The 12616-nt window shown below is 43.2% G+C and overlaps 1 protein-coding gene across 2 annotated transcripts in view; it reads left to right on the top strand.

The window, feature by feature from the left end:
* snx29 (sorting nexin 29) overlaps positions 1-12616 on the top strand; it is a 112986-nt gene that overhangs the window by 44777 nt on the left and 55593 nt on the right. For both annotated transcript variants that reach the window (XR_004785647.2, XM_035612467.2), the window contains exon 15: positions 11112-11218. Coding sequence is in view for 1 of the 2 variants with exons in the window: in XM_035612467.2 (XP_035468360.1) it covers positions 11112-11218 (107 nt within the window). In the remaining variant the exon portion in view is untranslated. The remainder of the gene's footprint in view (positions 1-11111; positions 11219-12616) is intronic.

Raw genomic sequence — 12616 nt, forward strand, 5'->3', positions numbered from 1 at the left:
GAGAGCAAGTCGCGGGTTGCTGCAGACGTCAGATTACATCTCGTCATTTAATACATTTTTGACTGAATCCTCAATTTTACGTACTGTAAATTCTCTCAACAGTGTCCGAGGCCTTTCTTATGAAGGCTTTTGTGCTTTTTAGTTTTCTTGATAAATTCAATATGATGCCTATTTGCACAACACTCGTCATATTTTATTCTTCGTTGTCTTCAGAACCACAGTTTATTTTCACAAGTTAACTCCAGTCCTTTCTCGTTTCCACTCTCCCTGATCAGCATTAATCTGCTGTGAATGCAAATCAAACACTTCAAACAGAACTTTCGCAATACATTTTCTCAGGCAAGTATTTATATATGTTCACGTTGTGTTTTTGTCGTGCCCCAAGTGTCTAAAGGCCTCAAAGAAGTACGTTCAAACATAGCGCATCAAAGCACTTTCTGTGATCAATGTCTGCCCGGTTTAGTTCTTTCGGAGGTTTGCTGACAAACTAAGCAAAAACTCGGGTCCATCACTTTTTGAAAGATGCTATTAAGATTTTCTTTTAATGTAACAAGCAAACTTCTCCAGGCCTGCTCCCACGAAGTTCATCTATTTGTGGCTTATCACAAGTTTAAGCTTTTGTTCACGGTCTTGTTGCGCAGCCGTCCGTCTTTGTGCCTGTTGTCAGAACAAACAGAGGGCCAGATTGAGAAACATGGATTGATTCGTATCCTTGAAATTTTCAATCGAGGTCCCTATGAATGCTATTTAAGTTCCCCAGTGCTTTGCGTGCCGGCTGATAGTATTTACAACCTTCGTGTCTGCGTGCCTGTTTGTCTGTGGAGCCCATTCTGTTTGTTATTCAAGGTACGCAGCTTCAAAGAAAATTATGAAAAGGAGAATCTTCTCGCTATGCAAATGAAAGGTCTTTATCCTCTGAGATGCTCCGGTCGTATATCCCGTTTTGGAAGTAAAGAGCACTCCTGAAGAGTGAATGAACAACAAATGCCGTCAGGACGTTACCTGGTGTGACTGTGCTTTTATACACGTAATGACGCCTCATAATGAACAGCAGTGTTGAACAGTGTGTGTCACCTTCAACTCAGCTGCGCCAGGCTGCTGTGTTGCTGTTAACACATTTACATCTTGTTTATTCTCATGGTTTCAATTAATTTCCTTATCCATTAATCTGTGTCATTAATTGATTCTTTGTTTGGTCAATGGAATTTTAGAAAATTTCCTTTGAGTCAAAGGGGATGTTTTCAAATGTCATGATTTCTTTTATTTTTTTTTTATTTTTTAACAACAGTCTAAAAGCCAAAGACATTAACTTCACAAAGAAAAGTAACAAATCTTCAAGATTAGAACTGGGTAACGAATAAAAATTTATTTTTAATTTTCAGAGGTTTGGATAAAAAGCCAGGCCAACTCAAGATAACGCTTTTCATGCCAGTTATATATCAGTATCCGAGTGTTTCCACGTTGTTTCCCAAAGTGCCAAACATTCATATGTCACGTTCACAGGAGAGAAACACCTCTGTTGCAATAATGAAGGTTATGATTTGGGAAATAAAACTCAAATTTTTAAAACTGAACCATTTAAATGAAAAAGGAAATCTCCAAGGTCTTCAGTTTACTGCAGGTTTAACAGAACAGTGACCTGGAATATTCATTTCAAGACCTGTTCATTGTCTATTTCTATTACTGTACTTTCACTATGAACAACAACTGATTTGTCTCATAGAGCAAGCATTTTGGTTTACAGGTCATGTTCCTGTGAGTGTGTGTGTGTGTGTGTGTGTGTGTGTGTGTTTATATGCAGTAAACAATATTTCATGCATAATCAATTATGAATTTACTGCCTGCTGTGTTTTGTGAGTGGTTTTGTAAGTCAACTCAAATTGCTGCAGATACCTTGTGTTTGCGCAGGCTCTTTGTAAAGTAAACGGCTCCGCTCGGTGCACGCGAGTATTGTCTTTAAGTGAACTGGCTCACGCTTTGCATGCGATTGGTTCTGTAAATGTGTGAATTTTCGTCACGCATGAGTGCGAGAGCGCTCAGCGAATCCTTAATAACTCCTTTTAATAGGTTGCAATGCAGTGAGATGTGATGTTTTCCAGCTGAGACATTTTTTGGGTCAGTGAGTGTTTTTCCCCCCTTTCTTCCTCTTCTTCCAATAATCGCTGTGATCAAAGGAATAATTAGTTGTTTTTTTTCTTTCCCTTGCTCAAATCACGAGTGGACACCGGCACCTGCTCTCTCTCTCTCTCTCACACACACACACACACACACACACACGCACACACGCACACACACACACTATTTCTCCCCTCCTCCAGTGACATACCTACGAAATACGCTGTCAGAAAATAAAGAGATAGTCGTTTTTTGGAGCTTGACTGTCAAGAGCAAAGATTTAGAGGGAACTCGATCTTCTTAATGCACGCGGATAATGTGACGCTTCACTTTAACCGAACCATGATAAGAAGAGATAGTCACTCTCTTGACGCTGCAGTACTAACCTATTTGTTGAATACGACTGGGCGTGCTGTGCACAAGGTGGAGACTTATAAAAACCCAGATTTAATTACAACGCCCCCCATTGTGTTTCTCTCCTCCCGAGCCTGTTTATGGTTGTCGGTACAATCATCTCGTGCAGTGATGCTGGATACGGGTCAAAGTGTTTGTCTGTTTTGTTTTTGTTGAAGAGAGACAAAGTTTCTGTCTTTTTAAGTATGGAAAAAAAAAGTGAGGACCACCGTAGCAAAATGGTTTATTTTTCCGCTGCAGACTGAGTTTTGACTGAGTTTTACCCTTTTCAAAACTTAAGCCATTGAGGTGATAAATATGCACCGAGGGAAGAAAGTTCCTCCACAGGTTTTAAAATTTTGTGAAATGAGATTTTGCACGGTGAAGTTGGAGAAGTGAGCCGTGCCGTTTTTGGATCCTGTGTGTTTGTGTCTGTAAGTTTATCCTCTATATGTATCTGCAGTATGTGCTTGTGTGTTTACCACACTGACAGTGACAAATACACACCATTATCCAATTATTGTTCCAACTAGGATTATGAGCTTGTATGACTAAGCTTGCCTTTACATTTCCTGTAGATGTATATTAAATCAATCCACTTTAGGCTTGGCGATTAGCCAATTACAATAATTATTGAGACATAATCTTCTTTAAGAGCAATAGAACCAAGGTACAAATCTGTCTTCAATCTTGAAAGAATTAATAATTTGACATTTAACGTGACAGATATGAACATTTCGACGGTGATAGGCATGAGCGATATCCTGTTGAACGGCGCTTGCATGCGGCTGCAGCTCTGCGAATGTGCATGCGGTGCTGAGAGGGGTGTGTGAAGGCTAAACAAAGGCTGAGCACTCCAGATTAGAGCAGGTGATAAAATGAAACTTCAATAATCTCCGCAGGAAAACTAGGTCATTGTTAACGTGAAGAATGGGAATAGACCAAATGGAGACTCGGAAGATAATGCTCGTAATTACGACCAAGGAACATACTGTACTGAGGTTAAAAGACAGAGTGGGTCAAGACGGGGCATATCTGTTGGCAGCGGCGGCAGCAGCTCAGAAACGTGATGCTCACTTGGAGAGATATTAGAGCGTATGCTCAGAACATATGTTCGTAGGTTTGTTGAGACACGTTTAACTGCAGCTTTTTAATTTGTGAACTGTGTAATAAACCAGAAAAGCCTCACAATAAGCTTGTCAAAAATAAAAAGACAAAGTGACTGATGCACACACCAGGTTGCAGCCCGTTCAGGTCACCCTGGCAGGTTTACTTGGACTATGCGCTTGTCCAAACGACGAGCCTGCTGATTTGATCAGGACGGCAGTAGACACGCCGTTTGGTTGCAGGCTGAATGTCTCATTATGACATAATTAGATTTAATCGTCTGAGGCCTCACAAGAGCGTCAGATAAACTATATTGATCCTGTCAACTAAATTGGGTCATTACTGTAACAACTAGTCGAGGTGTGCGTGTTGGGACGACACTAAACAAACTCATTTATCTGATTCTCTGTAGGAGAAATGAAGGCTTTGTAAGGGGGAGGTTTTGGCTCTCCCTATTCCCTAATGCTGATTCTATAAAGTATGCTTTTTTTGGGACTCTTGAAAATGTCCTTTTTGCAGTTTGTGTGCGAGAAATAAATGTTGAAAATCTGAACGTTGTGTGGTGCAGAAATATAATCATTGATTATTTTTTTTCATTGGACAAAAGTGTCAAAGAATAGTGTTTGATGAGCATTAATAATACTTACATTTGTTGTTGTGTGGAATTGGGCAAAAGGTTGATTTAAAAAGAAATTGTATTACTGTAGCTTGAAAATTACTTTCTAAAGCTAGAGATCTCAGTAATCCATTCATTATGAATACTGCAACTTGCAATTGATGGTAAAAAAAAGAAGAAGAAATTGCCCCTTAAGGTAACTTCAAGTGTTACATTTTGTCCACCTGGGGTAGTTTGACTCTGACGTTTTGTCACCTTGTAAAAATGAACATGGAAACATTTTAGCAAAGAGTTTCCTATTTCCACACAGAGCAACATCAGCCTCATTGGCCGCCCGCCAGACGTGGGTCCTACATTCACAACAGAGGAAAAAAAGTCACTAAATGCTCCATTGTGTTGGTCCTGCCATTTGGTGTTGGACAAACAGCATCGGTTCATCACTGTTTTTTTGTTGTTGTCGTGGTTGAAACGGCTCATGTGTGAAAAGTCAATTTTCAAAACAGTTGAATTAAAGACCCTAAATATATCTGCAGCGCTGAAAGGAACCACATAGTCTGGGGATAATGCCCTCCACAAAAGAGTTTGGTGGTTCTTGTTGTTTTTGGTTGGTTTCGTTTCTCAGCAGCATTACAGAAAAACAACGATTTCCACTGAACTTGGTGGAAGGTTGGGACATGGGCCAAGAAAGAACCCATTAAATTGTGGCTAAGGACAAAGGGGGCAGATCCAGGAATTTTTTCTTGATGAAGAATAATCAAGCGTATTTAGGGGAATGATATTCACGAGTGTGTCATTGAGTGTGGCTTTATTGAATTTAAGGGGACTGTTGGCCCTTGGAGGTGGAATGTGCTCTACTGAGAGTGCCATGCTACTTCTCGGTGAGCTGGTCATTACAATGATCCCTTTCTCATTAAATGTAGTAATTATTTCACTTGTTGATTTAACTGTATTGATGCATTAAGCTTTACAGAAGTTTATATGGCTGTGGTCAAAGAAACTGCAGAGTGACGGGTATCAAAGGTGGAGCCACTGTTGACTCCTTTCTTGACTAATCTCATTACTGGTGAAAAAAACCATTCTGTTACCGTTTTCTTGCCTTTAGAAATGTTCTGAATGAGTTATGACCATCTCATGATGCCGGTACGTCACCAGGCCTGCGATATTTCGTTAATATGAATGCCTGTTGCCAACTGCCAATATCTGATTTTGACATTCGCATATTTCATTTGAAGTATTCTCCACTGAAGCTTTGACATTACCAGTGCAGCGTGTTAAGGGTGGCTGGTCAGTTTACAAAAGTATAGTCTAAGGATAATCAAAATTGATTCAGCTTTCCATTCCAAGTTTTGGTACTTAATTTGACCTGCTGCGCGGTGTCTTCTGGAAGAAGAAGGTGAAAAGTGCTTCCGACCAACCTATTCACCTTTTTGTGTGATTCCGGGCTGCAAACTGGCAGCGACTTGGTCGAGGTAGAGGGGAGATGGTGGCGGTTTGCTGTGATTGTAGCTATTTTGGAGAACTTTCAAGAACAGAAAAAAAACACCAAAAGCTCAAAGAGAAAGTAGAGCATTCACACAAACAGCCAGATGGTTGGTGTGTGTGTGTGTGTGTGTGTGTGTGTGTGTGTGTGTGTGTGTGTGTGTGTGTGTGTGTGTGTGTGTGTGTGTGTGTGTGTGTGTGTGTGTGTGTGTGTGTGTGTGTGTGTGTGTGTGTGTGTGTGTGTGTGTGTGTGTGTGTGTGTGTGTGTGTGTGTGTGTCTGTGTGTGTCTGTGTGTGTGTGTGTGTGTTTCTTGTGCAAATGTGGGTGATCAGCAGGGCTTGGAGTGAGACGCGCTGTATTCTCTTGCTCGTATCTTTTTGGTGCAGGATTGAGTAGTTTCACTTGAAAATCCCAATCTGGTTAATTTGTTTGATAGTTTACTCAGAAGGGAATATAAGAAAATGTGATGCTCTCAGATTCGGCCTGGGTTTCATTTGTTCTTTTGTTCCTTTTTTCAGGTGAAATCTGTTACTAAACTCAACCCCGCACGATATCGTTCGCTCCCTTTTCGCGCGTCGTTTCCCATCGTAATCGGAGCGGCTCCCTTCATGCCACCTGAGACGGCTCAGGGACGCTTGAGGCACGTGTGCATGGATGTTTGTGCGTGTGTGCGTGCGTGTGTTTCTTGTGCAAACGTGGGTGACCAGCAGGGCTTGGAGTGAGCCGGGCCGCCACGCGGCTCCCCGGATTGGAGCCATGAAAGCGAGGAAAATGGAGATTTCCAGACCTTCCCCCTCGTGTGGGAATGGAAATCTTGTGTCTGTTCATTCCATCTAACAAGAGCAAGCTGGCCGTAACCCACCCCCCCCCCTTCTCCATACAAATATATGGACTGATACACAAAAAAGGCCTCTGCCATGTGGAGGAGAGGAACGCGAGCAGTGAACTATTGACGATTAGAAAATGAAAGAAGATTGCTTTTGATTAGCACGCGTCAATTAACTCCACCAGCTGCCTGCCTGCTCCCTCGCCAGCCCATCGACAATGTATCGTCTGACTGTGTGATTATCTTAGCTTTGTGTGTGTGTGTGTGTGTGTGTGCGCGCGCGTGCGTGCGTGTCCTGTCATGATTTTAGATTGTGTCTTTTCATATTGAAAAACAGGTGAACTTCAGCCTTAATTTGCTTTGACGCCCGTCTGCATGTGTGGCGCTCACCTGTGTGTGTGTGTGTGTGTGTGTGTGTGTGTGTGTGTGTGTGTGTGTGTGTGTGTGTGTGTGTGTGTGTGTGTGTGTGTGTGTGTGTGTGTGTGTGTGTGTGTGTGTGTGTGTGTGTGTGTGTGTGTGTGTGTGTGTGTGTGTGTGTGTGTGTGAGAAAAATCTTTTTATGCATGTTTTCATTGATATGCAAAGTGTTCGGCCTCCACAACATGCATGATTAGTGGCACGGGACTGCTGTGACACCGCGGCACAGTACGCTGCCAAGTGAAATTGATCGGCAATGAATGATTGATAAGGGGGAAAAAAAGAAATTAAAAGGAGAGATCAGAGAAAGACAATGAGGAGGAGGAAGAGGATGAATAGGTAAGGAGTGAGGAAGATTTCAAAGGTAAAGTGAGTTTGAAGAAAAAGGATGAATGAAGGTTGCATAAATGAGCGGGAAGTGGGGAGCACAGGAGGCTGGAAGAAATATGCAACAAAGACGAGAAAGAGGAAGGGAAATCAATGCTTCATCGAGACGACTCGAACAAAAAGAGGGGCTGTTTTTAAGTGAAAGGAGATGAAAGAAAGTTAGGCGCACCGAAAACCGAAAGAACAAAGGAGCGGCAAGAGGAGCTGGGAGGGACGGAGCGATATCATAAGACGATAAGATATGGAAGAGGAGATTCGCAGGAGCCCCAATTTCACAGTGGGTAGAGAGAGAGAGCCGCGGGTTTTGTGCTGTTACAGCATTACAAGAAGCGCTTCACTTGATTGCGCATTAGTCCTATTGTGGCGGGAGCCCGAGCACATGTTTTATTTAGCAGGCTCGCTCGGTCTCGGCCGCGACACGGACGGACATTTGTTTGTTCGGCGGCCCGCTGTGCGCTCGGGGTCGTCGGTGCAGAGGCGCGTCTCCTCGCTACTAATGGACGGAGCAGCATCAGTCATGTGTGTCAGCCTCTATGCTGCTTACTCCACAACTGGCACCGACGTCGTTATCACCCGTCTAAGCTTCTCGTTCGGACATGATGTTTTGAGGCTTTTCCTTGCTTTCACCGAAGGCTTAGGTTACCTTGCAGGTGAACGTTCCTTATTCCTGCTTTTGTTGAGTGCGACACAGAGTAGGTAGAAGACGGACCCGCTGCTCATGGTTAATGCTCAAAAGGTCAAACTGAATTTAGCCGTCTCCTCCCGTCTGTAACCCGTCCTTCCAGCTGATAGGAACAGCAGGCCACCAGAGAGGGGAAGAGTGTCGCCTTGTCCAGTCCCACCCCCCGGTGCCATCTCACTTCTGGTGTGAATCGTTCTCTTCATCTCTTGACCCACTGACACCTACTAGGCGCTCTCCAGCAGCTTGCTCATCGACACCCCAGGCCAAATACATGGCAGAGACTTTGCCTCAGCAGTTTGGTTCTGTAACGAGCTGTGATGCCCATCTGCTCCGGTGGTTCAGAAATAGAATCATTTTTAATCTGTGAGTGAAAACAACGACATGGAAAATGCCCGGAGTATTGAAACGACGACGACGACGAAGGACGACCTATCACACAAATGGTAAAAAGTTAGTTTACGAGTAAGCACCAAAACTAAATCAGAAATCCTCAAAATGAAGACATATTTCCATAATATGGTCAAAATGCTGAAAAAACAGCATAAAACACACCCAATAATATCAATGGAAACAAGTTTACATAACTCACGGTCCTTATGTTGTGCACATTATAAAAAAAGGCGCCTTGGGACAGACTTTGTGCACTAAAAATAAACATGAATTACAGACACGTGCAGTCGGTCCCCGGTGAACTTGTCACATGACTGCGTGTTCCCAGTGAGTGAACATGGACTGGCTTAAGAAAACAAAAACAGTTTTATGATGTCACCAAGTGAACTGGAGTCATGAGACATAACAGCAACCAAGGCAAAGTCATAACTTCACTGCACCAGTGTGTCAGTCCAGTTTGTAGGAAACTCCTCAGTGTAGAGGTGTGTGTGCGCGCGCGTGTGCGTTCATCTCTCAGCGGACTCCCGCTAACTGGCTCATTATCTCACACACTGTGATCATAACAGAGACATCTCTGGAGATGCACACACTCTGAAAACCCAGCAGTTGCACACTACAGTTGGCTGTCTTACACATGACATGGGTCATGTGTACCTCAACAGCCCCTACAAAGGCCCCCACACCAGCACAGCATCAGTAGGACCACACTTTACTTTACATTTCAGTGAGCAGCCTGTCGCATGAACACACAAGCATAAGCTAACCCTATGGACCGGCCACTGCACCCCCGTGCTGCCCCACACTGAGACACACACACACACACACACACACACACACTCAAATGGGAAAAATGGCACAACCACAGCAAACAAACACTTGAACAAATGAACAGGAATGAGATGGCTGCTCTCGCGGTACCAATTTTCCTCAGGTCTGAGGTTTGTTTTTTCTCCATTAAGTTGGATTTCCTAATACCTGTCGCATTGATAGGCTCTTGATAATGATGTGTACACGGGACAAGTGGGTGGAAGGAGTGAAGGGGGGGAGGGTTCTTTTGAGTTCTGTATCCCAATGATGATGTGCATCTTTTGTTTCATTTACAGGTTTTAAATTAATACTGAAACAATGACTAGATGAACTGATTACTCATTAAAAAAACAATTGAAGCAATAATTGGTTAGATAAAAATGCCCCATTTAATGATTTGCAGCTTCCCTTCTCATCTCATTAACCAAATCCCTTTGGGTGTTTTTTTTTCAGACAAAATACGATATTTGAACACCTTGAAATATGTTTTCATAAACCATGTTTATGTACAATCCACATGTTCACGCTGAGAGCTGAGAATATGGCGCTCTTCGTTTGCCTATCCCTCACCTTACTTACTGTGTGATTTCTCCTCAGCTCCACTCAACTGATGGACAGGTGGATTTAAACTTTTTCAAGTGCATTATTTTGCTGTAATTTGTTCCAGCACTTCTCCCCTTTCTCTCAACAAGTGTTGCCTTTCCAACCAGCTTGGCACCATGCTGTTGCATCAGTACTGTAATTTGTGCACCTCCACCTGCCTGTGATTCACAGCAGCTCGTCCGCCTACGGTCGAGTCTACGCGAAGCCGCAGTGAGCCTCGGGGTTCGCCCTTTATGTCCTCACAGTCCAGCAGTCTATTGTCTCCAACTGCTGCACAATGAGCCGTCACCACCAAGTGTATTTGAGCTCTGTGCATCTCTGTACTTTACTCTGCCTCTTCGTCTCTGCTCATATCGCTCTCCCCGTCTCCTGGCCTCCGCGTGTTTGTCTTGGTGTTAGCTGTGTGTGGCGGCAGTGGAAGAACGACATTAATTTGCTTTTGCTGTGGGAAAAAAAACTATCCATCCTCCGCTCACCCCTCTACAAAAAAAAGAACTTCTAGGTTCTGCCGTTCCTCTTGCAGAGAGAACCCGATTAGTCGACGTTCATGGGCGCAGAAGCGGCGCTTTAGGCTCCGTCGTGATGACTTTAGCTGGTTACTGAGCTACAGTGGCGCAAAGAAACAATAGAGTTCGTCTCAACAGAAAGTCGGAGAAGAACCAGGCGAGGCTGAGAGAAGAGTTTATCATCTTGACAGAACATGAAGTTTTCTCAGGAAGAAAAATGTGAGTGCATTTTGTACGTGTAAGCAAGTGGGCGTGCTGGAGGATTGTGTGCTAACGCGTGTCTTTCAGTGACTGTGTGTGTGTGTGTGTGTGTGTGTGTGTGTGTGTGTGTGTGTGTGTGTGTGTGTGTGTGTGTGTGTGTGTGTGTGTGTGTGTGTGTGTGTGTGTGTGTGTGTGTGTGTGTGTGTGTGTGTGTGTGTGTGTGTGTGTGTGTTTGCCTTCCCTTCATGACTATGTTTTTATCTCCTTCAGTGTGTCACACAAATGAAATAAAATGGGGATTCATGGCTCTTTTCCTGGGCTGATAATGTGTAAATCATATAGATTTGCTGCTCCCTGTGTATTGCTGCTGCAACAAAAGCATCAAGCAGCCAAACGGGTGTCACACAACTCACACAGAAGACGACACAATGCACATTGCACGCATCAACCTGCTGCTCATGATTGTTTGTGAGAGGAGTCTCTCAGCCCAGCGTCTGTGTTTTTCACATGTCATAGTATCTGAACACACGGTATGTCTGACTAATGTAACCGGGCTCTCTCTGTCTTTCTCTCTGCTGCAGCCCTGTCCATGTTGCGGTCGAGCGAGGACCAGGCCCCCGTCCCGCAGAATAAGTCCATGGTTGACATCGAGGAGCAGGCGGCCAGTTATGAACGCAAACTCATAGAGGTGAGTGTTGCCTCGCTCGCTCGCTCTTCGTTCCGTACTGTGTAATACAGTAGTTGTGATAGTTGTCCGAGTTCTGTGTTTCACAACTTCATTTTGTATGGTGTATTGGAGGGTTACATTTTAAAACTACTATCCCAAGCACTCAAAGGAGCTTTTCCACATTATGAGACTATATTATAATTCGTTTTTTGGTGAGATTTTAATGAGCATATCAACGTAAAAACACAAATTGTGACTTTCTACTTTTCAGTTTGCGGACTAAGTGAACAGACACGTTTTTAAGTTAATGGTCGATGGGTTTTCTGTACCTTTACGTTCCAGTCTTTATGCTATCTAAGCTAATTGCCTACTAGCTCTGCTTCATATTCCCTGTACAGTACAGGCACAAGAGCAGCATCAATCTCGGCCAAAAGGAAAGAAGTATATTTGTTTTCTTGTTCCTTTACCCTCCGATACGTCTTCTTAAGAAATTCAGTGTGACATCTGCATTATGCTTAATTGCTGTATATCAATAAGTACCTGTGAAAATTAACAACACATCACTTAGGTTCTTCAGTCTGAGGTTTATCTTATTTATTTTACTGAAAAAGATAAACATTAATTTCCCAACTGGACTTCACTCTTTATATCACCTGCCACAACCTTATGCATCTTCTCTAGAGGAACAAGGCAGTTCAATAGACTTCTGTTCAAGTCTGTCCTGCTGACACACAATGAAAAAAACAACAACTTAAAAGGTCTTACTGTTTGACAGTAATTTGCTTTACATGTGGTGATCATTTATTGACATATAGACTGGAACTTTGCATTTAGTACGTTTGGTACAGTAAAAAGCAAAGTTAACGTAATAATTCAAAGATTCACTTTTTCAGGCCTGTGAGAGCCAAGCAAGTGAAATGTGAAATTCCCACTAGGCCACTTTATTTAAATAAAGCAGAGAATTGTCCTTTTCGGCTGCATTGCTGTACTTTGCATCTTATCAGCTCCAGTTCTATTATTCCCCGAGCGGCCTCTTCTCAAATACGTTGATTGCAGTGCCTGGTGAAGTGCTCTCTAATAATTGGACCTTAGGCCCTTTGTTGCCAGCTGCATGGATGATGATGGGAGCTATGACCAGCTTCCTGTTAGATTGACCAATGAGGCGACGCTCCCAGTGCGAGTGACATTTGCAGAAGAAAAAAAAGGCAGCTTCTGCCTATTCTAACGGGTAGCGAGGTGTGGGGGCGCGTCTACATGAATAATTGAGGCATGGTTTTATATTCTTTAATAAGATATAATTCCGCCTGTGTTTGGCCAAACTACGTTTTCACTTATTTATGCACATGTATGTGTGATGCATATTTAATGATGTTTACTTATTTATTTGTTCATTTGCTCGGCTGTCGTTCTCGATCGGGC

This window comes from Scophthalmus maximus, chromosome 16, assembly GCF_022379125.1.
Source record: "Scophthalmus maximus strain ysfricsl-2021 chromosome 16, ASM2237912v1, whole genome shotgun sequence".
NCBI lineage: Eukaryota > Metazoa > Chordata > Actinopteri > Pleuronectiformes > Scophthalmidae > Scophthalmus > Scophthalmus maximus.